The following is a 23,982-nucleotide window of genomic DNA, read 5'->3' on the forward strand; positions in this document are numbered from 1 at the left end:
CCAGACCAGGGCTTGAACCCGTGTCCCCTGCATTAGCAGGCAAATTCTCAACCACTGCGCCACCAGGGAAGCTCCTGGGGAGCTTTTTGAATGAATGGGTAGGAAGGCTGGTGTCTGAACCTATAGGCCTTGGAGGCCTTGTTAGGACACTTAGACTAGCCTGGAGAGAAGGGAGCCACAGAAGGGCCCTGGACCAGAGAGGGCCATAGTCCCTGTGATGTGACCCCGCCCTCTGGCTGCAGTGTGGAGGGCTAGTTGGAGGGAGCTGGCTGGTGGGCCAGGAAGGCTAGTGGAGGGGCCAGTTCAGGAGGGAGGCCCTAAGCCAGGTCAGGGCTGGAGGTGGGGAGGGAGCAGGCCCAGCTTTGACCCAGGACCTGGCTGGAGTGAAAGGTTCCTGGGTTTGTGCCTGCCTGCTGGGTGAGGAGCATTCCTGCTTGAGCCAGTGCTGTTTTAAGGTCCTAAAAATTTTGAGAACATCCTTGAGATCAGGCTGAGTGGAAACTGGCCTCCTGGTGGTCCTAGGGCAGTCTTCTAGAACATAGTGTCCACCTCCCTCTCCCACCCACCAGCTCTCCAGGAATCTGAGGACCAAGCCCACATCCCTGGCATGCTCCCCCAGCCCCTTCTTTCAAGCATTCTGTCAACACTCCAGACCTCCCCAAACAGATGGCCCAGAGGGGGCCGCTCTCTGCCCCAGGCCCCCCCCCCCCTTGACCTGACTCAGTCCTCCAGGGGAGAGGCAGCCAGCCTCTGCCTCCCAGGGCCTGGTGGCCAGCCGTGGGGAGCACACACACAAGGAACAGCCAGGCCTCTGCGACAGGCCGCACTTTATTTGTTTTCCACCTAAACGGCTCCCAGCTGAGCCGCATGACATGTGCAAAAGCCCCCCAGAAAGCTGGGCCTCGCAGTGTGTAAAAAAAAAAAGCCCCCCATGGGGCAGAGCTGTGCAATCTTAAAAAAAAAAAAAAGAGAAATCAGTCCCCCAGGAAGCCTGGCTGGGATCTCAATTGCCCGGGGCCAGGACACGCACCAAGCCTGCTGCTGCTGGGTCCATTTTCTCCTGCGATTGTGCTTTCTCTTCCAAGTCCTTAACGCTCTGGGGTTGTGGCCACCAGAGGGGCCGGATGCAGTCCTCAGTGGCAAGGAGGCCCCGCTGGCGGTGCAGTTTGAGGGCGACCTCTCTCACACATGCAGACACCCCCAGACACGTGCTCCCCCACTGGCCTCAGCCCCGCCAGAAAACTCAGGGCTTCCCTGGCCCCCCAACCTCCAGTTCGCCCTCATGTCACGTCTGAGGCAGGGACACTGCCCTGAGACGGACGAGGCCTTCCACCCCGGGGGGGCAGGGAGGGGGGCAGTGCCACTCCTTCCACCCCCAGGGCAGGTGTTTGTGGTATCTGATTCTGCGTGCGTGCATCTGGGTGTGGCCTATTTGTGTGTGTGTGTCTGTGAGTGTGTTTGGCCAGAGGTGGGGGCCGAGGCTGGGGGAGGCACTTCTGGGATTCAGGGCACATTGACTTTGAAGGGGCTTCCAGGGACACTTTCGTCGCCCCACTTGACGATGAGGATATAGTCGCCTTTCTCCTTGACGGTGTAGGTGACGTTGTACACCCGGTTCCCCATGTGCTTCACATACACCTCCTCACAGGGGGTCTTGGGCCCGTGCACACCCACCATCATCATGTTGGTGCCTGGAGAGAGAGGGAGTGAGGGACAGGCTCACCCCAGGCCCTTGGGCCCACGTTCCCGCGCACCTGCCCACCCTGGGGGTCTGCCCCCTTTCCCCCCACTGCCTGCCTGCTTTGCTGCAGTCCACGGTGAAGGAGTTCTTCTGGCCCACAAAGGCCTGGGACAGCCCAGGGCCCCGTGTCACCACCTTGCTGGCATCTGAGGAGAACTTGGGGATGGAGCTATAGCTGGAACCCCGACTTGAGGACGACTTGGTCACAGTCTCCACCAGGACCGTGGATGTTTCGTGAAGGCTGTGGCCTCCAGACAGCCGGGGACCTGAGAGGCAGAGTGGGTGGCCACGAGCTTAGTCAGAGGCCTGCTCTTCCCCAGGCGGTAGGCCGTGTGCCGGCACCGACAGCCCCGCGTTCCCTTCCTCAGATGCAGCATGCTAGGAGTGGCAGCCCGTTCCAAACAGGGCTCCGGGGCAGGCTTATCTCGAGGTCTGGAGCCTCGATGGCTCCCCCCCCCACCCGACTTCTGGGCTTTGCCTGGGACCCCAAGTCACAGGGTAGGGTCCTGCTTTAAAAAGGAACATGTATCAACGAGTCCTTCACGCAGCTTCCAGAAGGAAAGCTGGCTGAATCTTTACTGAGCTCTGTCTTCTTGGAAGCCAGAAATGTGGGAAGAGGAGGGCAGAACGCTAAGCGAAAGCTTGGGGAGCCACCGCAGGGAAAAGGTTAGTCAAGTGATGGACAATAAAGAGGATTTGATTTTTTTAAGTGATGTACATGAGTCCACGTGGAGAATGGGGTGACGTGTAAAGCCAGGCCCACTTTATTCCTGGTAACCTGACCCCGATGTTTGGGGCATATGACCCGGATGTGAATGGCCACTGGAGCCAGCCAGTATGGAATGGGCTGGAGGGACCTTCCCCCACCCAGGACACTCACCTGTGACTTTGGCCTTGAAGGGGCTGCCCACAATGTGCTGGGGGCCACCATACTTGATGGCAATGAGGTAGTTGCCAGGGGCCATGGGAGTGTAAGTGACCACGTGGCCCTCAGGACATTCCCGACAGTCCAGCTGCACCTTGGAGGGGCCGTCGATGGTGACAGACAAGGCCCCCGAGCCCGCATTCAGGGTGTTGACAATGAACTCCGATGACACTCCTGGGGACCAGAGGTAGCAAGGGTGTAGACAGGAAGCCTCCCCGGAGCAGGTCTGTGCTGGGCTCGGGCTCATCAACGCTGCCCCGCCTCTGGGGCACCAGTGTCCACCCCTCCTCCCCAGCCCCAGGCACTCACCTGTAGTGCCTCCCTCGAGCCCAGGACCATAGGCTGACACCAAGCCTGGGTCCCCAGCCTGGCTCTGCTCCCCAACTCGGATCTTGAAGGGACTGCCAGGGATGTGGGCACCGTTGAACTTGACGTCAATGGAGTGGACGCCATTCTCATGGGGGATGAAACGGATGGTGTGCTTGTCTGTGGGTCAGACGTTGGTGGGTGAGCCTTTGTCCTTCCCTCCCCTTCCCAGAAAGTCCCAGCCTGGCAGGGAGAGGGCCAGCTCACCACTGTCCAGCTCGGAGACGTAGCACTCCTCCACCGCACCCGAGGGCGTGTGCACCCTAGCATCGATCACGCCCCGTGCACCGTTCAGCTGCACCGCAAAGGACGCTGGCTGGTTCACCTTGAGCCCCGTCTCCTGCAGAGGCCACAGAGGGTGCTCAGACTCCTGGGAGGGTCTGGAGGGCTCGTCTCTGCAGCCCGGCACTGATCTCACTGCACACCCAGCCCAGCTCAGGGAGGCTCTGAACAGGGCTGTGATGGGAGGTGGAGGCAGGGTCTGTGGCCTTGGCATCCACCTGCTATGAGGTGGGGCCACCTGGCTGTGGCTGGGCATGGTGGGGACGACACATGATGTGCCCTGTCCTGGTTGAGGAGGTAAGACCCAGAAACCATAAAGCAGGCCTGTCAGCAGAGAAGCCAGTGCTAGGACGGTGCTGTGTGTGGACTGCAAACAGTAGCTGGGATGAGGAAGGAGGGGTGTGGCCTAGACTGCCCTGGGGGCACTCGATGGGGGAGGTGGGCCGATGGGGAGGCTCCCAGGGGAGGTGAAGATTGGGGCACAGAGCCCAGTTCTAGAGTAGGGGTAGGGGATGGGGGAGGAGAGGCACAAGGGCTCCTGAGGGGCAGCTAGAAGGGGGAATGGAGCCCCCTGCTGTACAGACACTGGGAGAGAGGGGACATCTGTCTGTCTGGACCTTCCAAGGTCACCGCTAAGTCCCTGGCCACATGGGCCTGCCATCCTCTACTTCTGCCCATCTCTCAGGGTGGCAAAGGGGCCCCCAGGCACATACCTGGAGGCTAGTGACAGTGAGACGGCGAGCGTCGTCTGAGAGGGAGGCCACGGGTACCACAAAAGGGCTGTCTGGGATGTGCTCATCGTTGAACTTGATGGAGACCTCATAGTCACCTGGGGAGGGAAGGCCAGTCAGCACAGGCCCCAGGACTGGGGACAGCAGGGTGGAACCCCCTCCACCCTGGCCTCATCCCAGAACAAGCTCCTGGGTCGGGGCTCAGCTCTGGAGACGGATGTGCATTCCCAGGAGTGTGGGGTGGAGGGAGACAGGGCAGAGAAAGAGCGGCAGCCCAGGTGAAGAGTTGGTTCAGTAGCCCCGTCTCCTGCCTGGGCGAGCAAAAACCCAGTCTGGAAGGTCAGGCAGGCCCAGCCCCGTGGTGGACACCCACCTGGTTCCTGCACAACATAGGAGACCCCACAGGAGCCATCTTTGCGGTCCTCAAATGCAATCTCCGCCTTGCTGGGACCCTCCACAGCAATAGACAGGCCCCCGGCACCCGCTTCTCGGGTCCAGATGCTGAACTCGGCTGGAGATGGAAACGGGACAGGGGCGGCTCCTCAGCACCATGGTCCACCCTGGTGGCTGCCCTGCCCCCGCCCCCCGCCCTGGCCCCCTGCCCCTTACCTGGCACGCCGGCCACCCCTCGCTCCAGCCCTGTGCCTCCAGCTCGCACCTTATGGGCACCGCCTTCACCCAGTGGCCCCACGGTGAACTGAAAGGGGCTGCCTGGCACATGCTGGCCGCGGTACTTGACGGTGACCGTGTGGGGCCCCATCTCCTGGGGCACAAAGCGCACACTGTACGCGCTGTCCTCTCCCTCCACGATCTCTGCGGCTTCCGTCTTGCCTGACGGGCTGGTCACCTGTGCGGTCATGTCCTGAGAGCTGGCCTCACCTGCAGCAGGTGGGGAGTGTCAGGGCGACACGGGGGCTGCTCCTGGCCCTGGCCCTTCCCTCCCTCCCTCAGTAAAACCCCCTCCTCCACTCAGACCAACAGCCTCCCCCTCTTGTCCCGAGGGACGGAGAGCCCAGCGTCCCTGTGAAGACCCCAGCCCCGCCCTGCTCACCCTCCTGCTGCCGGGTGATGCTGCCAAAAGAGCCCAGGCGTTCCCGGCCCAGGAAGTCCCCGAAGACGGCGGGGAAGGGGTCTCCGCCAACCTGGGTGGACTCCTCCACCCGCACCTCGCGCTTGGTCTCCCCGCCCCGAGTCTTGCTGATCTCCGTGCGCTCCGTGCGGGTGTACGTGTGGCTGCTCCGTGTGAAGGTGCGCGTCAGGCGCTCCTGGGCCGACACCATCTGGAACCAGTTCCCTGTGCGCGCATGGAGCCCAAGGCGGGGAGGGAGGTGAGAAACGAGCCAGCAGGACAGAGACCGTGGGGGCAGGCCCTGGGCCTTCCCCATCGCCCTGCTCCCGCACCCCGCAGCCCGGCTCCTGCCTCCCACCTGGGATCTTGAGGTTGAGGTCACAGGTGCTGCCGATGGTGGCAATGGACGGCGCCTGCCTGCGCCGGGTGATGCTTTCCTTCATGCGGCCCTCACCTGTAACCTTCACCGTGAAGGGGCTTCCTGGAGGGGAGAAAGGGAGGGTCGGGCGTCTCAGATCACTCGTCGCTGGCCTCCTGGCCTGTCCCAGCAGCAGCCCAGCGCCTTACCAGGTACATGCTTGTCAGCAAACTTGATGTTGATGATGTAGGTGCCGGGTTCCGTGGGGCAGTAGGTAACTTTGCATGTGCCGTCCTCCATGTCTTCACAGTTGATGTCCACCTTGCTGGGGCCTTCGATACTCAGCCCCAGGCCCCCATAACCTAGCGGGGAACAAGGGACACGTCTCCCTCAGTCCCCACTGCTGTTCTGCTCTCCCCTCCCCAAACTACAGGCTCCGTCCAGAACAGGCACCCAAGGTGTATCAACCGCTAACAAAAGACGCCTCAGCAGGAGGAGAAGGGGTGAGCCAGGCACTGACCCAGAGGTCGGGGATAGGTAGTCTGGAAAATTCCTAAGGCAGGCCTCTTGGGTTCCAGTGAGCAAGGGAGAGACAAACTCAGTAAAGCTGAGCTTTCTCTGAAACATGGGAGAAGTGACATGGGGACATTCACTCTCCCCAAAGGGGCCCCAGAATGTGAATCTCAGCAGAGACTGCGCCAGGAGGTTCAGGGAGGAGTGTATGGCCAAGGGGCACTGGGCAGGAAAGGACTAGTCGTCACTGGCGGCACCAGCTGAAATGAGGGGTCTCTGGGGCAAGAAGCACCTGCATTACGAGTGTCCACGATGAACTCCGCCACCTGGAACGTGTGTCCCTCGGACAGGCCCTTGCCCCAGACCCGCACCTTGCTGGCATCCCCGATCTCAGACGGTCCCACCAGGATCTTGAAGGGGCTGTTGGTGACGTGCTTGCCACTCTTGCGCACGCTCACCACGTGCTCCCCAACCTCCTTGGGGGTGAAGGAGATGCCTGTTGGGAGGGAGGTCAGGCATGAATGGAGCCCTGGGCCCGGCAGTGTTCCTTTGCGGCTGCCCCCGCCTTCCTCACCGCCCCCCCACCCTGCCGGGCCCCTCCCATGGCCCCCATGCTCACCAATGTGCCGGTTGGGCAGGCGCTTCAGTAGGCAGGGCTCCTCGTTGCCCGAGGGGGCACGGATGCTAGCGGTCAGCAGGCTCAGGTCACTCTCGGTGATCTTCAGTGACACGTCCGTGGAGGTGCCCACGTTCAGCTGTGACGTCCTCATCGAGTCATCACCTGGGGGAGAGTTGGCATGTCAGGCAGTGTGACTCCAGGCAGGCCCTGCCCTCATGGAGATCAGGAGACTTCTGGCAACCCCCGCTGGACTCAACAGAGACTGGGGACCACTCCGAGGCACAGAGAGACCAGGGAGAGCGCAGTCTCCATTCACACCCAGCTCCCCTGGGGCTGCCCCAGTCCTGAATGGGTTAAATCCCTAATTTACATGAATGTAAATCCTGAGTCACGTGATTGCATGGAACCAAAAAACTAGACTGGGCCAGACAGCCCATACCCCTTTCCCGCTGTGTGGCTCTGATCAAGTTGCTTAGCCCCCTCTGGGCCTGCTGGCTTCCTCGTCTATCAAAAGGGATTATCAGTACCCTGACTTAAAAAACTCAACAAGGTATGTTTTCAGAGGGTGGCTGGATGTCTCTCACCTGCTCTAGAGGATAGAGTGTTCCTTACATTTATCCAAAAACGACCTCTTCCACCTCGAGGGGGCCCTACCCTAACGCCCCGGTGACTTACTTGAACATGCTGGGCTTGCACATCCGTTGTGTGCTGGGGTGTGTGCGGCAGGCTGTGTGCCCACACGTCCACCCACCTGTGATCTTGGCTGTGAAGGGGCTCCCCGGAATGTGCTTGTCGTCAAAGCGCACGATGATGCTGTAGTCCCCAGGCGCCGTGGGGAGGTAGGACACGGTGCAGGTGCCATCCTTGTTGTCCTTGCAGGTGATCTCTGCCTTGGACGGGCCCTCCACGGCCAGGGACAGACCCCCTGTGGGTGGAGGAAGGGCTGAGATCAGAGGTTCTGCCCTCACCCCTGCACTGGCTGCCCCCACCCGGCTCCCCTCACCTTCCCCAGCATCCTTGGTGACGATGGTGAAGGTGGCCGGCTTGTTGACCATGCCATGGCTCAGGCCTGGCCCATAGGCACTGACGTGCCGGCTGTTGATGGCATCCACGTAGAACTGCAGGGGGCTCCCTGGGGGTGGTCGGAGAAAGGGGGCTGGGTCAATAGTGAGGACAGGAGCTGCCTGAGCCCACCTCGGCCCCCGCACCTCCCCACAGGCTCCCTCCCTGCTGAGCCCTGCATCTCTGCCACAGGGGCCTCCCACCAGGGCACCAGACTTCCCAGGCCTCACATGGTGTCTGCACACAGCAGGTGCTCAATAAAGATTTGTTGAAAGAAGGCAGATGAGGGTGAAGTCACTATGGGCTCCTCTCAGCCCAGCCAAGCCCAGCCTGGCCCCCGACTCACCAGGGATGTGGTTGCCGTCATACTTGATCCCCATCTGGTGCAGGCCTTTCTCGGTGGGTGCGTACCTCACCGTGATGGTGCCATCCTTGTTGTCAGTGATGCTGGGCCGGGCGGTCTTCCCAGAGGGCATCCGTACCTCCCCTGCCAGGCAGAGGGTTAAGTGGGGGACCCCAGTTTCTCCTACCTCAACCCCCTTTGCTGTCCCAGGCTCCCACTCCTGTGTGGTTCTGCTTCTACCCCAGAGGTCAGGCACCAGGAGACAGCCTGGAGCATCCGGATGAACCCTGACCTGGGAGACAGAAAGCTGGAGTCTGAGTTCCAGCTCTGCTCAACTTGCTGTGTGACCCTGGGTAGCTTGCTTCCCTGCTCTGGGCCCCAGCTTTCATCTCTAAAGAAGGAGCTGGGCCTGGATGCAGGTGTCCTCCCTTTGAGCCCTCATGCCTCAGGGCCCCGGGGCAGTACCTGTGAGCTCCCCTTTCTGCACAGTGAAGGGGATGACCAGGTTGAAGGGTCTCAGCATGGACTCCATTGGCTCCACGGGCACCACTGGCTCCTCTGTGGCCTGTGGCAGGTGAGAGGGAACAGTCTTTGGCTGGGGAAGGCCTGGGGAGCTTGGCCTGAGCCATGACTGAAGTCAGAGCAAATGAGCAAAGAAAAAGATGGTTCATGGTGAAGCCAGAGGGCAGGAGAGGCGTGTCAGCTGCAAGAGAAGAGGTGCCGCGCCCAGCCTGGGGATCCGTCTGCCCAGCCTGACCCCCGCCTGCTCCCCCAAGATGACCCCAAACCATGCCCCAGTCCTGGCCCCTGAAGAGGAGAAGAAATAAAGGAAGAGGAGGAGGGGGGCGAGGTGTGGCCCGGGTGGGAGGTGGCAGTACCCAGTGTGCGGGGTAGGTGCTGGGCCTGTGCAGCCGCTCAGAGTCAGAGGGCTCCTCCATGCGGGGCATGGAGTCACACGCCTGGAAAGCCAGGCGCGGGAGGGCACAGGACGTAGCAAGCTGGTACACGCCAGCTCGAGGGACCACGAGCTGACGCAGAGAATGGCCCAGGGACCTGAAGTCCCGGGCTGCCCACAGGGCAGGATGGATATCTTGGGTGCTCTACCCTCTGGAGGGCTTCATCGTCCTGCAGGGCCACCCTGGGGAGATGCACAGGGACAGTGGGCCCGAGGGTCAGAAGGAACACGGCAAGTTCCACCAGAGAGAGCTGACCAACCACCAGAGGGGCCAGAAGCAGGGCTGTGCTCACCTCCTGGGTTGGGAGGCTGCAGGGAAAGCACAGACTCGACTCTGGGGCACTCTGGGTCCCGGATCCATCAGACGTGGGGACAAGTTCCCTGCTACCACTAAGAGGGCCCGGCCCACCTCCCCAGCCGCCCTAGTCCCACTGTGGCCGCGGAGCTTACCAGCACGTGGAAGGGACTGTTGGGGACGTGCTCGCCTCCAAAGCGGATGGTGATGACGTACTTGCCCGGCTTGGGCGCTGTGTAGTAGATGTCGAAGGTGCCGTCGTGGTTCTCAACCACATCCACGTCAAGCTCTGCCCCATCCGGCGTGGACACCGTGCACGTCACCTTCCCCTTGCCTGCCGCCTTGGCGTCCACCGTGATCACCGTCTCCTCCCCAATCTGGATGCGGGGGCCCAGGCAGGCACCTGCCACACAGGAATGTCCGGTCAGGGGTCCGCGGACCTGTGCCCAGCCCCCCGCAGTTCCCAGCTCCCCCACCACCTCAGCCCACAGCAGAAAGAGAGGAGAAGGGGCACTCACCCAGGCCGTGGCCTCCGATGGACACTGGAAATGGAGAAGAGTGTAAGCCACGCAGTGCTCATGATGGGGGGGGTGGGGGGGTGGGGGGGAGGGGCAGGGGAGGCGGGGTGAGTGCCCACCTGTGACCAGGCACTTGCTGGCGTCCCCAGTGGGCAGGGCGTGGATGCGGAAGGGCGAGTAGGGGATCTCATCACCGCCATACTTGATGGTGATGGTGTACCGGCCACTCATGTCCGGGAGGTAGGACACGGTGTACGTGCCATCCCCATTGTCTCGGATGTTGGCCTTCTTGGGCTTACCCTCAGGGTCCTGGGGGAGGAACAGAGGTCAAGGCCAGCCTGTGCCCAGAGCCTCAGCTGAGAGGGGGGCGGCACATGGACTCACCAGGATCTGGACAGTGAGCAAGCCCTCCCCAGCATCCCGGGCATCGATGGTGAACTCCACAGGCAGGCTGGCAGGGATGCCAGAGGCATTGAGCCCGGGGCCGCTGGCCCGCACCTTGCTGGCATCGTGGGCTGGAAGCACCTTGATCTTGAAGGGGCTTGAGGGGCAGAAGGGATGGACAGTTGGCTCAAGCTCTGGGGCAAAGGGAATCCCGTCTCGTTTGGGGCCTGGAATCTTCCCCACATTCATGAGCAGGGGAGATGACTCCTGGCAGGGAGGAGGGACCAGGTCACAGCCTGAGTCTGGGGGAGGGTCACACAGGTGTGCCCGTGACAAAGCCTGAGCATTTCTTCTCCATTCTCCAGGAAGATGCCGTGAATTGTTTAAAGAGGAGGATGCAGGAGGCTGCCCTCTCCCACCTTTTTGTAGCTACATGGTGCCTTTTCCCAAGGCACTAATTTTGTAAATTTTGTATCTACATGGGGGGACAGGCCAGCCAGAGGAGAGCCCCTGGGGCTGTGCCACCTCCAGGGTGGAGACAGGCAGGGGGCCCTGAGGAAGAGCGGGATGGGGCAGCAGAGGTGGGATGAGGCGAACACAAGTAGGAGGGGTGTTTCCAGGGCCCTGCAGTGGCCCTGCAGGTGCGGCCCTGGTGGGAGCTCCCCAGAGCTCAGCACAGCACAGGAGCCCAAAGCTGGGCCTCACCTGCGTGGCACCTCCTGGTCGGCGTACTTGACAGCTACTGTGTAGGGCCCATCAGTGGCTGGGGTGTAGTGGACGGTATGGGTGCCATCTCCATTGTCACGCACCTCCACAGGCTCAGCCACACCTGGGCAAGGGGAGCAGGATCAGCAAAGCCTCTTGGCATCACTTCTGCCTCCCTCCACCCTGCCCCAGACATTCCATACCTGTGGGGCTCAGCACGGCCACCTGCAGGGCAGCCCGGCCAGCTTGGCTGCAGTCCACCTTGAAGGTCTGGGGTACCCGGGCCCTGACACCGGCTCCCAGCCCTGGGCCGGAGCACTTTACCTTCCCAGGGTCCACCACATCCTTCACTGGCACCCGGAATGGACTCCCTGCAAGGAGAGGGACATCAGCCCCTACCCACCTGCCCAGGAGGGTCTACCTGACACCGAGGAGGAGGAGGACGCCTTCCCTGCCTTTGAAATGCCCCAGGGAGACCAGACCAAATGTGCAAACGCTTAGGGACTTGCTAAGAAAATGTAAACAAGGAAAATAAACTTGGCTACTTGGCTACAGACTGCGGCTGGGCAAATCCACTTATTTAGACCACAAGCCTGGAAGAAGGCCTTCCTAAATTAATAAAATGTTAAAAGTGGAGTATCTGTAACAGAAAATGCATTTTTGCCAGCGTGAAATTAGATAAGGAAGAGAAATGTCCAATTTCAGCAGGCCCGAGTTATGTGATAATTGAAGACATAACCCCGCCCTCCCCACCCCTACCCCTGCCCTGAGCAACTCGGCCATGCAGGAGGGCAGGGGGGTTCCTTGCTTTGCAGACAGTGAGAGGGAGAGGGTGTGAGAGGCTGTCCTTGCTGAGCCCGGGACAGAGGCTTGCACTGTGTCTGAGTGACCGAACCCACGAGGTCTGGCGCTCCAGACAAAGGGCCAAGACACCAGTGCTGGACCTCTGGGAACGAACTGCACGCACCGCCCTGCCTCTTGGCCGCGACCGCAGCACCTGCCTGCTCTACGTCCTCCCTGCCGGCTGGGCTCGGGGCTTTCCTGCTCTAGGGATGAGTCCCCACACCTGACTTCCTTCCAGTTTCTCTCTCGCTGAGCAGGCCTCCTGCTGCCCTCCCTGAGTCCCACCCACCCCGTGCACACCTGGGATGGGCCGGCCCCCGAAGGTGATGTTGACGTCATAGTCTCCAGGGGTGAAAGGGATGTACTCCACGGTGCAGCTACCATCCTTGTTGTCCTTGCAGGACATCTTGGCTTCCGACGGGCCCTCGATAGCTAGGCCTAGGCCCCCAGTGCCAGCTCCCCTACAAGATGACACCCCTATATCAGCTCCGCTAGGACCAGTGAGTGGGGATGGAGAAGCTGAATGGGGGCTGGGGGCCCAGCTGAGAAGGGACCAGCTACAGGGGTTGGGACACGGGGAGGTTTGCACCCTTGACAGGGGATAGGCTGGGGATGAGGCACACACAGAAGGATGAAGGGGGAGACCAGGTGGCTGGGATCAGGGTCAAGGTTAGGAAAGGCGGAGGGAGGAATACCTCGTTTCCACAGTGAAGCGGTTAGCCTTGTTGACCAAGCCACCCTCCAGGCCTGGCCCAAAGGCCCGGACGCGAGTGGGGTCACAGCCCTCAGTCACGCCCACTCGGAAGGGGCTCTTGGGCACAGCTACGTCATCATACAGCACCTCCACCAAATGCACTCCTGGAAGCCAGCCACACAGTGCAAGTCAGGGTGTGCGAGGCCCCTACCTCCCCAACCCCCGAAAATGCCGGCATCAGATCCCCACGTCCCCGCTCAGCCCAGCCCCTCACCCTCTTCGTAGGCCGTGTACTGCACTCGGTAGGTGCCATCCCCGTTGTCTGTCAGGTAGGTGTCCGTCTTAGCACCCGAGGGGTTGAGCACGCGAGCCATCACGTGGTTCCCACCCGTGGCTGTCAGGGATCTTGCGTCCACAGTGAACTCAGTGGTCACCTCACGCAGGACACCTGGCTCCCAGGAGACGAGAGCTCAGCATAGGTTGGGGGCAGCCTTCACACAGCTGCTCACCCCAGCGCGCCCTCCCTCCCCAACTCCGAGGCCTCTCCTCCTCCCCACCTGCTGCTCCCCGGCCTGAGCCCTGCCCCCCTCAGCCCTGCGAGCTCCGGGCCCCGCCTCCCACTGCCCCTGCCTGCGCTCCCCTCACCACATACTGACACTCTGTTCACCTGAGTCTCCCCACCAGCCTGTGCGCCCCTTGAGGGCGGGTCTGGGTCTTAGGTTCCTCTGCACACCCCGCCATGCCTAGCCCAGGGTCTGGCCCCCAGCAGATGGTAACTCACAGTCACCGAGCTGAGCTGAACTGTCTCCTGACTCTTGTGACCCTCAACCCCAAAGCTTTCCCTCTGTACCATGGAGAGCAAGGTTCTTAGCTTTCTCAGATCAGCTGATGAAAGTTGCGAATCTCCCCAGGAAAATGCAATTTTGCCACGAGACCAGAGGTGAAGCTCCGCGTCCTGCCTTTGGCTCAGGCGCCTTCTTCTGGGGTATCTGAGCCCTAAAGACTCAGCGCTGCCCCAAAGCCCTCCCTTCCCCCCCAACAAGCCCTCAGCCCCGCCTCCCTCCCTCCCTGACCGGCGATGCGACCAGCTCCAGGCTCCTCTCTCACTCACCGTGGGGCTCCACACCGGGTCCCGAGACCTTGACTCCACTGGTGTCGACAGCGGGCTGCACATGGACGCGGGTGGGGAATTTGGGTACGGGGTGCCCGCCATACTTGATGGTAATGGTGTAGGTGCCGGGGAAGGCAGGGCTGTAGGTGATGTGGTAGGTGCCGTCGGCATTGTTGTGGATCAGCACCTCGGCCTTGACGCCGGCGTCCGACAGGATCTCGATGGTCAGCTCAGCCTCGCCCGCCTCCGAGCAGTCCACAGTGAAGGTGGCTGCCTCACCAGCCTTGCCGCGCTCCAGGCCTGGACCACTGGCCCGCACCTTGCTCGGGTCGAACACGGGCCGGATGGTAGCCTTGAAGGGCGAGCCGGGGATGTGGGCTTCGGCAAACAGGATGTTGATGGTGTACTCGCCCGGCTCCGTGGGCAGGTAGCTGACAGCACACGAGCCATCGCCATTGTCCTGGCACTCGATCTTGGCCTCGCAGGGGCCCTCCACGGTCAGCCCCAGGCCACCCGTGCCCGCCCCCTTGGTGTCGATGGAGAAGGGCGCTGGCGTGCCTACCAGCCCGCCCTTGAGACCAGGGCCGTAAGCACAGACCTAAAAGAAGGAACAGGTGTGTGGATTACCTACACCTGACCTCGCCCACGAGGCCTTCACGGCTCTCAAATCAGCTAAGCGCTTTCAACTGTAGCAGCTACCACAGGCTGAGTCCTTATAACAATTCCAGGCGAGGAAACGCAGGTAGAGAGATTAAATAATTTGTCGCAGCTGGTGGACCTGGGATTGAAGCCCAGGTCGGATCCAAGGCCAGGCTTTTAATAGCTGAGCTGTCTCGATATAAGCTTTTATATGTAGGATGGATAAACAACAAGGTCCTACTGTATAGCACAGAGCACTATATTCAACAACCTGTCCATCCAGTGGTTAGGACACTGCGCTTCCACTGCAGGGGGTACAGGTTTGATCCCTGGTCGGGGACGTAAGATCCCACATGCTGCTCAGTGCGGCCAAAAAAAAAAAAAAATCCTACAACCAACCATAATGGAAAAGAATATTAAAAAAGAATGTACATATATGTATAACTGAATCACTTTGTTGTACAGCAGTAACGAACACAACATTATAAATCAACTATACTTCAATAAAAATACAAAAATCAAAACCAAAAAAACACTAAGCAGTCTCAAAGGCAGGCCCTGAAGTGGGGGACTGCCTCGGCCCTGGGTCCTCGGCTATGCTCACTCCAGGACGTAAGGCCCTCTGGCCTCTGCCCCTGTGACTCACCCATCTTCGCTAGAAGCCCCCAACTCCCAGCTCCCACCAGCCCCTATTTCCTCACCTTGGAGGGGTCAGGGGGCAGGACACCCTCCACAGCGAAGGGGCTGCCAGGCACCGGGTGACCATCGTAGGTGATGTCCACCTTGTAGGGTCCCTCCTCAGGGGGCATGTAGCGCACAGCCTGGGCTTCAGCTCCACCCCCAGGCTCCAGCTTGCAGGGGATGGGTCGTCGGGAGGGTGAGATCACCCGCACGTCCAGCTGGCCCTGACCGCCAGCCCCTCGCGTGTTCACAGAAAATGCCTGTTCCTGTCCCACAGCCACCTCTGTGTAGACGGCAAGGGACACCGTGAGCAGAGACAGCAACCCACTGCCCCCGCCCAGCTCTCCTCACTCCCAGGGCAGCTCTTGCCCCACTTACTGCTGTTGAGGCCTTGAACTTTGACTTTGCTGAGGTCCAGTGGGGGTGCCACATTCACCACAAAGGGGCTCTTGGGGACAGCGTCTCCACCATAGGTCACTGTCACTGCCATGTTGCCCTATTGGGTACAACAGGAGGTCAGAACTGGGTGGCTTAGGCACAGCCTGGCAACATGCCTTTGGCCGATGTGGACCACAGGCTCAGAGATCCACAGCGAGAGAGGATGGAAGGCAGCAAAGTACAAGATCTGGGAGGCTACATGCAGAGCGGGCCCTGTGAGACTGAAGGAAGGAGACCCACGACCCCATAGCCGGGACGGGTGGAGCATGGAGGGGGCGGACACACCTGCTGCACGGCCGTGTACTTGACAGTGTAGGAGTAGTCGTGGTTGTCGATGATTTCAAAGTCTCGCACAGCTTCTCCCTTGGCAGCCCCGGCAAAGTGCACGTCCAGCTTGGCCTTGCCGGCTCCCTTGGTCAGCACCGTGAAGTGAGTGGGCTTCCCAACTTCCACACCTGGGGAGTCACACCGAGATGGTGGTGAGGGGCTGGCGGCCACCCAGCCCCACCCCCAGCCCAGCCCAGCCCTGACTCAGACACCTACCTGTGCGGTTCAGCCCAGGGCCCTCAGCCTTGACCTTGCTGGCATCGTGGGATGGGTCCACCTTGATATGGAAGGGGCTGGCAGGGATCTCCTGGAGAGAGAAAAAGCTTGGTCAGGGTGGACACGAGCAGTCTCTGAAAAAGTGCCCTTTGTTTCCTCTGAGGCACGCTGCCTACACATAGGAAGTGCGCAATCAACGGCTGTAGAATTGTCCCCAAACGACTGCCTCTTAAGCTGCTGACTGAGATGTGGGCCGGGGCAGGGTGGGGTGTGCAGCCACCCGTGACAACCAAAACCCAAGCGTAGGGTACCTGGTTGGCAAACAACACCATGATGGTGTAGCGGCCGGCCCCTGGAGGTGTGTACTTGACTGTGAAGGTGTCATTGTCATTCTTGATGATGTCAAAGTCGATGTCAGCCTCTGCAGGGCCCACCACGCCGGGGGCACACTTGATGCCAATGCTTACATCGCCTGAGGGGAGGCAGGCACGAGGCCATGAGCGGGGGGCTCAACAACCTCCGGCACTTGACCAGTCCGCCTACAGCTGGGACCAGGTGGAGGGTACCAGCGCCTCCCACCCAGACCCTGCCCGGCCCCGCCCGGCCCCGCCCCACTCCCTGGTCCTCAGGGCACCTTGCCCCGCCTCGCTGCAGTCCACCGTGAAGTAGGTGGGCTCATTAGCCTTGAGGCCTGTCTTCTCCACGCCAGGGCCGTACACCTTCACCCGCTCAGGGTGACTGCCCTCTCCCACGTTTACCTGTGGGGAAGAGTCGATGGTCAGCACGGTGCCCCTTCCTCAAGGTCTATCCCTTTCCCCAGCACTTCTGAGCCCAGCCTTAGCAGGACCAGTCTTAGCATCTTCGCAGGGACCTTGAGGTGGGGAGCGATGACAGGGCCCAGGGACAGCCAACATCTCCTGCGTGAGGCTCCGCCCTCCCTCTGGGGCCCCTGGCAGTGGGCACGGGGCAGGGAGCAAAGGACATACCCGGAAGGGGCTCTTGGGGACGTTGACGCCTCCCCAGGAGATGATGATGGTGTGTTTGATGGGCTTGGTGGGCACGTAGGAGCAGCGGAAGGTACCATCGCCGTTGGGGATGACCTTGATGTCAATGGGGCAGCCGTCTGCGTCCTGTGGGCGTCACCCAAAGCAAGGTTCTTGGAGTGCCCCGGACTCCTAGAGCACCAGCGCCCTCTGCTGGCCGTGGGCCATCCTCCTTACCCGCCGCCAACCCACTCACAGGCCCCGCCCAGCCACAGACCTCAGACCGGGAGAGCCTAGTGCCACAAGCTCTGGTGGCCAGGGCGCACCCTGGGAACAGGGAGGCCAGGCTCTAGACCATCTGTGTGGCCTGGTCTCCCAGCCTAGGTCTCTGAAATGTGTTGTCAGGGGAAACGCTCAGCTAAATCAATGTTCCTAAAATTGAATAAATAACCTTTTAAAGAAGAAATCATCCTCTTGGACCCAAGAACATATTCATTAACCTCTAGGGGTCAGTGGACACCACTGTGAGAAACTCAGCTGGGAAACCAATGTCTTACTCAGTCAAATCATCTTTCAATTGCAAATTATTAGTACAAAAATATATATTTGGTAAAATATGTTTTTAAGATTATCATCAATAAGAAAACACAAAACTTTAAATTTTTCATAGTTCTAATGGATCCATGAGAATCAGTCCTGTGAGGCCTGGAGGCCCCTTTCTCTAACTTGCCCCCACCCCCCCAGGGTCCCTGCTACAGCGGCGAGGGGCACAGAGATGGGGCAACACCCCACCTGGGCATAGAGCTTCAGGTCTCCCTTGCCAGCAGCACGGGCATCAATGGTGAACTCTGCTGGCCTGTCCACGATGCAGCCAGTGGGCTCCAGGCCGGGCCCAAAGGCCTTCACCTGCGCAAGGGCAAGACCGGAGGGCTGTGTTGGGGACTGGAGGAGGGCCTGTTCACCTTGTCCCGGGCCCGCGGGAGCTGGGACCCCCACCTTGTCCGGGAAGCAGTCTGGTGGAGCTGGCTGGATGTGGGCAATGAAGGGCGAGTCTCGAATGTCCTCATCGTCGCAGATGACGTGCACGGCGTACTCCCCTGGTTCTGTGGGCCAGTACCGCACGTCGCAGGAGCCATCTCCCTTGTCATCACACTCGATCTTGGCCTGTGAAGGGCCCTCAATGGAGAAGCCTAGGTGAAAGATGGGGAGGGTCAGAGAGCACAAGAAGCAACTTGGATACTCAGGCAGGTCCCCGGGGCATCGCTCTCCCGGCGTCACCACCCTGATCACCCCACGTCCCATCTCCCAGTCTCATCTCGACACTCGCTAGCACTCCCACCTCCTGACCCCAGTCACCCCCCAGTGTCCTTCCATCACACCACTCCCCCCACTTCCCACCTGTCACCACCCCAGCCACTTACCCAGCGTCCCCACCTCCGTGCCAATGGCCTCCACCACAAAGTCGGCTGACTTGCCCACCTGGCCAGTTTCCAAGCCGGGACCCCAGGCCCGCACCTTCTGCACTCCTGCCTCTGGGCTCACCTGCACCTCAAAGGGGCTGGGCAAAGAGGGAGCTGGTGTCCATGCCGGGAGCTGCCCCCACCAGAGGTACTCGTCCCCCTCCCTTCCCTCAGAGTCCCAGGCAGCCCGCCTCCCTCTCCCACCCTCTGAGGGACCAGACCTGGAGGCACGGGGGCCGCATGGTGCTTACCTGCGGGGAATGGCATAGCCGCCCCATGTGATGGTCACCGCGTACTTGCCAGGCACCACGGGGTAGTACTCGCACTCGAACACACCGTCCCCAGCCTCCCGCACCTTCACCGGCTCCTCTGTGCCTTCTGAGGAGGTGTGGGAAGTGGGGGGTCAATGCTCTGCGAGTCCCAGCTGCTCAGTCCCCTCCGGGAGCCTTGGGACCCAGGCCCAGCCTGAGGATACTGCTGCCGGTAGGCACTGTAGTAGGCACTGTGTAACAGCCCAGGGCAGCACACCGGCGAGAGCAGCATTCCCGGCTTGCACACTGGGAGACTGAGGCAGAGGTCAGACAATGTGCCTGAGGTCCCAGGGAGCCTCCGGTCAGTGTCTCTTTGGAGCCCCCCAGGGGGGCGTGGTGCTGACCACCACTGCCCTCAGGGGCTCAGAACCACTGGCTGTATTTCCCCCCCTGTGCCCCGACTCCCACCACGGCCCCCTGGCACTCACTTGGTCCCTTGACTGTGACCTTGAGCTCCCCGCTGCCAGCACCCTTGGTGAACACCTTGAAGTCAGCCACCTCTTTGACACGCACGCCCTTGGGCTGCAGGCCCCGCCCAGAGGCGCGGCAGGCGTTAGGGTTACAGGCTGGGAGAGAGAAGAGGGGTGAGGCTGGGGGCGCCGAGAGGCCCTAGACAGAGCCTCAGCCCTCACCTCTCATCCCCCACCTCGCTGTGCACAGTCCTCCTGACGCCCCCCAGGCACAGGCCATGGCCTCATGCAACCCTCCCCCGTGCTCCCTGGTGCCCCCGACACAACTAGGGCTGCCGAGACCATGCTGGGCAGGGAGCTGGCCACGGTGCCCCCAGCCCCCCTCATCAGGCTGCTCACAAGAAACCCTCCCCACCAGGCTCCTTGGAGTCAGTGTCGCTTGGGACACAGGCAAGGCAGAGCCTGAGCAGAGACTGGAGCAAAGAGAGACAGGGAAGGACCTTTCACCTACCCCAAGGCCACCCACCTAGAGCCATCTGAGCCTTCTCAGAGCCACCAGCTTTAGGAACTAAGTCATGCCACAAAACACTCAGCAACACCATGGAACAAGAGATATGCATATAACCGGAAGCCTGCCACAGATCCCAGGCAATGCATGGAAGTCAGCCTGCCACAGAACACTGCTAGTGGCAATGAACCCAGACTTTGCTACTGAACACAGGCCAAAGAACAGTGATCTCAGCCTGCCACGGAACCCATAAAATGGCATGGAACCCATGGGCTGCCACCAAACAAGCAATGACATATAATCCAGGCCTGCCACGGAACACAGACAATGGCAGAGAATCCGGGTACTGCCACAGAACAGGCAACGGCACGGAACCCGGAGCCTGCCATGGAACACAGGCAATGGCACGAAACGGAGGTCTTGTATCACGGAAATCATCAGGCAAGTGGCAAAGAAACTAGATCTGCCACAAAACATAGGCAGAGGCGCAGAACTTGGGGCCTGTCACAGAATGCCACAGAAGGGGGGCGCGATTCCACACCGCTTGGGCCATGCCACACAGCACAGGAGAGGCCAGTCAGCTATGGCCATGCCCGGCCCCGCCTCCACTGGATTGTACTAACGTGGCGCCACTCTCTTGGCCTGGTGGACGATGGGCACGGAGGGGGCGAGCGGCGGCAGGGGCTCTGAATGGCAAAGAGAGAACCAAGTGGGGGGTCACTGCTTGAGGGCCTGGCGTACAGGTGCTCACCTAAATGCCCCCCACCCACGTGGCCCTGTCGCTTCCCCCTCAACCCTTCCACAGTGGTCCCTGTCTGGCATCCTTCACTGTGGCCTCCTGAGCCCCCTTGGGGGCAGGCGATGGACAGACGAGCTCTCGAGAGCCCCACCCCTTGGCTCGCTCTTCTGCCCATTTTAAGCCTTCAGATGGCTCCCCCCACCCCGCCCCTGGAGGTAGTGCGTTTCCCGTAAATCCTCAGACGCGGAATTCGGTGGCAACGCTCTCTGTGTCCTGGCGTCGGGGAGGGGATCATGCAGATGGGTGGAGGGCCTTTACCTTCTGCCACGTGGACAGGGAAAGGGCTGCGGGTGATGGGGGCACCGGCGAAGGCCACGTGCACCGTGTGGGGTCCCTCCATCACAGGCCTGTACGTGCAGCGGAACGCGCTGTCGCCCTTGTCCTCCAGGGCCACCTCCACTGTGTCTCGCCGGCCCTGCGGGTCCACGATCACCACGGCAACGTCACCAGTGCCGGCCCCTGTTGCGACAACGGCCATCAGCCCTCATTCTGCTTGGGGCTCCCTCACCCTGAGACCACTGCCCTCTGGCTGGGACTCTGCCCCAGGCCCCCATGCATACGCCCCACACCCAGTCAGGGGGTGTCAGGTGTAAGGGGGCCGTCCTCACCCGCGGTGTAGATGTCAAAGTAGGTGGGTTTGTTGGCCACGTTGCCCACGGGCTCCAGGCCAGGACCACGGGCTGACACCTTGTTGGCATCCCCCAGGGCCATGCCCACGTTCACCTCAAAGGGGCTGCGTTCGATGTTCTGGCCAGCAAAGAGCACGGTCACCTGGGGGTCAGAGGCCAAAGGTAAGCTTTTAGAGGAGAGCAGCTCTGAGAGGGGATGGAGGAGCAGAGCAGAGCAGAGCCAAGGAGGGTGGGAGGCGGGTGGCTGGTGCACGGGGGTGGGGCGGGGTGCGAGCTGAGACAGGAGTCCATTCAGCAGAGCCAAGGATGTGAATGGACTGGGGAAGACGGGGGACGGTGGGGGGAGGGCCTATAGGTAGATACCTTGTGCAAGCCGGCGACCTTGGGCACGTAGGAGACAGCGTAGGTGCGGTCCTTGTCGTTGTTGGGAACCACCTTTGCCTATTGGGAAGGGAAAAGATTGGCAGTTAGAGCCCCTCCTAAGCCCACAGCTCCTGCAGCCCCCATGGTGAGGCGTCTCCCATCTCCAGCATAGAGGGTAGCTCTGGCAGCCATCTCCAGGCCACTTCAGCTGTTGGCCTGTGGTCTCTGTCCAACCCCCAGTGGCCTCTCCGTACCTCCTCGGTGTGGCCCTCGGGGTCCTCAATGTAGACCAGCACCTCGCCCACGCCAGCATCCACTGTCTGCACGGTGAAGTGCGCGGGCTGCAGCACGGTATTGCCCTGCGGCTCAATGCCTGCAGGGCAGAAGGCAGAGCCCGAGAGTTTAGGGAGAGCCATCCTAGCCTGTGCCCAGCTGCCCGGGGAGGGCTGTGAGGGCTCAGTACATACCAGGTCCGTAGGCGATGGCCTTCTTGGGGTTCAGCTGCTTGGAGCGAACAGGGGCACCAGGTTTGAGTTTGGCCTTGGGGAACTGGGACAGGTAGGTCATGACAGAATGCTCATCCACGTTGGGGTCCACAATCTCCTCGGGAGCAATCACCTGCCATGAGGAGGAAGGGAGTTAGAGGATGCCCTCCTTAGCCAGGAGCCCCGGTTCTCACCCACATCCTGACCAGGTACCCTTATAGACCCAACTCCACCCTTGGCCCTCTGGCCCCCTTACTCTCCCACCGCCCCGTCCGCCAGTGTACCTGGGGCACCCCGAGCCAGTCGTCCGCCTGCTGCATGGCCTCCCGGGCGTTCTCCACAGGCTGGTTGGGGTCCCAGGCCTCCCAGTCAGGGCAGAGGCCTGGAGAGATGGCGGAGGGAGGCGATGACTAGGGGAAGCAGTCAGCCAGCATACAGAGCATTTGCTCATCCAACACCCTCATGGGCTGTGGGTTCACACTCCCTCCCATGCAGCCCTAGGCCCCTGACCAGCCAGGTTCCTGCTGACCCCCGATGTTATAGCCCATCAGCTGGGATGCCCATCGCTGTTTAGAGGCACGGCAGCCCTCCCTAGCACCAACAATGAGGGCTTTCTGCCCCGGCTGACGCAGCCTGGCACCAGCCCTGCCAGCCGGCCTCCTGCCTACCAGGCCCCAGCACCGACCCTGAACACCAAACCCCTGTGAGGGCATCCCTCGCAGACCTCTCCTGCCTCATCCCAGCCGCCTCCGGGTGGGCAGTCCCCGTCCCACACATGCTTCTGACCCGTCGCCTCAAAGGTCTCCTCACAACTGCCCTGAAGTCCTAGGTCTCCAAGCCCTTCCCCACAACAGCCTCAGAGCATAAGACTCTCTCTCCTTCCTGACTTCCCCCTTGGGGAAATGGAGGCACTGAAGGGCCTGTTTGGAGAGGATGAGTTCTTCTCTCCAGCCACCCAGAACCCAGTCCTTCTAATGGGAGGAATGCTGAGGTGGCCACAGGTCACTCCTGGGAAGGGGTGCAGGGGTTAGGGTGTGCTTGGTCCAAGCCAGAGCTGAAGAAGGAGGGCGCTGCTCACTGGCGGGGAGGGGGCCAGCTCAAAGGCTGGAATCCATGACTGGCCAGAACAGCTGAGCTCACTGCTGGCAGCCGCACCAGCCATGGGCAATGGCTCAGCAGCTGGGAATGCTTCCCAGGCGGCCAGTGCCCCCGCCTCCCACCCCCTGCTCCCCAGCTGACCCCAGGCTGAGGGAGGATTCGCCCAAGGGGACATGGCTCCCCAGAGGCAGAGCTGACCGATAGGGGTTGAGAAGACCTATCTTCTCAGGAGATGAGGGTCAGAAAGGGAGCCGCACGAGGGGTACGGCTCTCGCCTGTGATGCCTCAGTCTTCTCATGGGCCCTCAGCTGCCCCCACCTGAGCAGGCCAGGGCCTACATCGACAGAGGGCAGGGCTGGGTCACCTGCCACTGGGCAGTGTCACATCAGCCTCAGCCCACATCATCCTGGGCTTCAACCCCTTCTCAACGCTGTCCCAGGGGCTCACAAAGAACAGCCTTCTTTGGGTCTAAGTCCTGGCCTTCTTTGGAAAGCCAGCGTCCCACCACATTTGCTTTTTGCTGGCTGAGCAGAAATGACACCCATGTGGCAAAGTAGGAAGCAGGGAGTTGAGGCCCTGGGCTCTGGTTCAGTTCTGCCACAGATAAGCTATGTGATCTTGGACAAGTCACTGGCCTTTTCTGAACCCCAGTGTCCTGGCCTGTAAACCCTTTTCCTGCCACTGCAGGATCTGGCAACTCATCAGGAAGGGTCTAACTCCAGCAGTGATTCTCAGCTGGGGCAGGGGGTCCTGATCCCCCAACCCTGGGACATGTGTTCTGACAAACAGAAGCTTCGGCATCACCAGCTCATCCCAGCCCCCCTTCCGGGCTCAAGGATCCATGGTGTGCCGCCGGCCCACTTACCAGGGGCACAGTTGTCCACCAGGGCGCCCAGAGCTTTGCCATCCTGCCAGTCACGGTTGAAGTTGGTGATGGGCAGCTGGGGCACCTTGTTCTGGATCCAGCCGAGTAGACGCTGCTTGGGTGTCTGCTTTCGGGCATCCTCATCCTCCTCATCCTCCCACATGGGCATGGAGATGGAGTAATGCAGGATCAGTGTCCAGATCAGGCCCAGGATCAGCTTGAGGTTCCCATCTACGATAGCCTTGCTGTCTGCGGA

The 23,982-nt window shown here is 61.1% G+C and overlaps 1 protein-coding gene across 4 annotated transcripts in view; it reads right to left on the reverse strand.

Annotated features, from left to right (window-relative positions):
• Positions 1-23,982, reverse strand: part of FLNC (filamin C) — a 45,899-nt gene that overhangs the window by 17,004 nt on the left and 4,913 nt on the right. Inside the window, exons 2-48 of one of the 4 annotated variants that reach the window (XM_032642471.1) lie at positions 23,727-23,975; positions 22,048-22,145; positions 21,746-21,896; positions 21,533-21,651; positions 21,279-21,356; positions 20,895-21,057; positions 20,545-20,745; positions 18,998-19,135; positions 18,510-18,636; positions 18,220-18,356; positions 17,795-17,988; positions 17,591-17,704; positions 16,802-16,945; positions 16,450-16,573; positions 16,127-16,287; positions 15,816-15,906; positions 15,558-15,727; positions 15,213-15,330; positions 14,855-15,117; positions 13,515-14,112; positions 12,678-12,851; positions 12,405-12,567; positions 12,010-12,170; positions 11,070-11,237; positions 10,867-10,990; positions 10,162-10,318; positions 9,897-10,086; positions 9,778-9,801; positions 9,415-9,662; positions 8,888-8,968; positions 8,475-8,574; positions 8,013-8,153; positions 7,608-7,736; positions 7,356-7,529; positions 6,605-6,766; positions 6,278-6,481; positions 5,682-5,834; positions 5,473-5,595; positions 5,097-5,339; positions 4,655-4,924; positions 4,419-4,556; positions 4,028-4,143; positions 3,240-3,372; positions 2,976-3,152; positions 2,622-2,840; positions 1,798-2,007; positions 810-1,691 (exon numbers count right to left, since the gene is read on the reverse strand). In XM_032642471.1, the coding sequence (XP_032498362.1) occupies positions 1,504-1,691; positions 1,798-2,007; positions 2,622-2,840; positions 2,976-3,152; positions 3,240-3,372; positions 4,028-4,143; positions 4,419-4,556; positions 4,655-4,924; positions 5,097-5,339; positions 5,473-5,595; positions 5,682-5,834; positions 6,278-6,481; positions 6,605-6,766; positions 7,356-7,529; positions 7,608-7,736; positions 8,013-8,153; positions 8,475-8,574; positions 8,888-8,968; positions 9,415-9,662; positions 9,778-9,801; positions 9,897-10,086; positions 10,162-10,318; positions 10,867-10,990; positions 11,070-11,237; positions 12,010-12,170; positions 12,405-12,567; positions 12,678-12,851; positions 13,515-14,112; positions 14,855-15,117; positions 15,213-15,330; positions 15,558-15,727; positions 15,816-15,906; positions 16,127-16,287; positions 16,450-16,573; positions 16,802-16,945; positions 17,591-17,704; positions 17,795-17,988; positions 18,220-18,356; positions 18,510-18,636; positions 18,998-19,135; positions 20,545-20,745; positions 20,895-21,057; positions 21,279-21,356; positions 21,533-21,651; positions 21,746-21,896; positions 22,048-22,145; positions 23,727-23,975 (7,808 nt within the window). In that variant the 3' untranslated portion in view covers positions 810-1,503. Of the gene's footprint in view, positions 1-809; positions 1,692-1,797; positions 2,008-2,621; positions 2,841-2,975; positions 3,153-3,239; positions 3,373-4,027; positions 4,144-4,418; positions 4,557-4,654; positions 4,925-5,096; positions 5,340-5,472; positions 5,596-5,681; positions 5,835-6,277; positions 6,482-6,604; positions 6,767-7,355; positions 7,530-7,607; positions 7,737-8,012; positions 8,154-8,474; positions 8,575-8,887; positions 8,969-9,414; positions 9,663-9,777; positions 9,802-9,896; positions 10,087-10,161; positions 10,319-10,866; positions 10,991-11,069; positions 11,238-12,009; positions 12,171-12,404; positions 12,568-12,677; positions 12,852-13,514; positions 14,113-14,854; positions 15,118-15,212; positions 15,331-15,557; positions 15,728-15,815; positions 15,907-16,126; positions 16,288-16,449; positions 16,574-16,801; positions 16,946-17,590; positions 17,705-17,794; positions 17,989-18,219; positions 18,357-18,509; positions 18,637-18,997; positions 19,136-20,544; positions 20,746-20,894; positions 21,058-21,278; positions 21,357-21,532; positions 21,652-21,745; positions 21,897-22,047; positions 22,146-23,726; positions 23,976-23,982 lie in introns of those variants that run through there. The other 3 variants (XM_032642468.1, XM_032642469.1, XM_032642470.1) reach the window with 3 other exon arrangements.

Source organism: Phocoena sinus, chromosome 9 (assembly GCF_008692025.1).
Source record: "Phocoena sinus isolate mPhoSin1 chromosome 9, mPhoSin1.pri, whole genome shotgun sequence".
In the NCBI taxonomy this organism is placed as follows: domain Eukaryota; kingdom Metazoa; phylum Chordata; class Mammalia; order Artiodactyla; family Phocoenidae; genus Phocoena; species Phocoena sinus.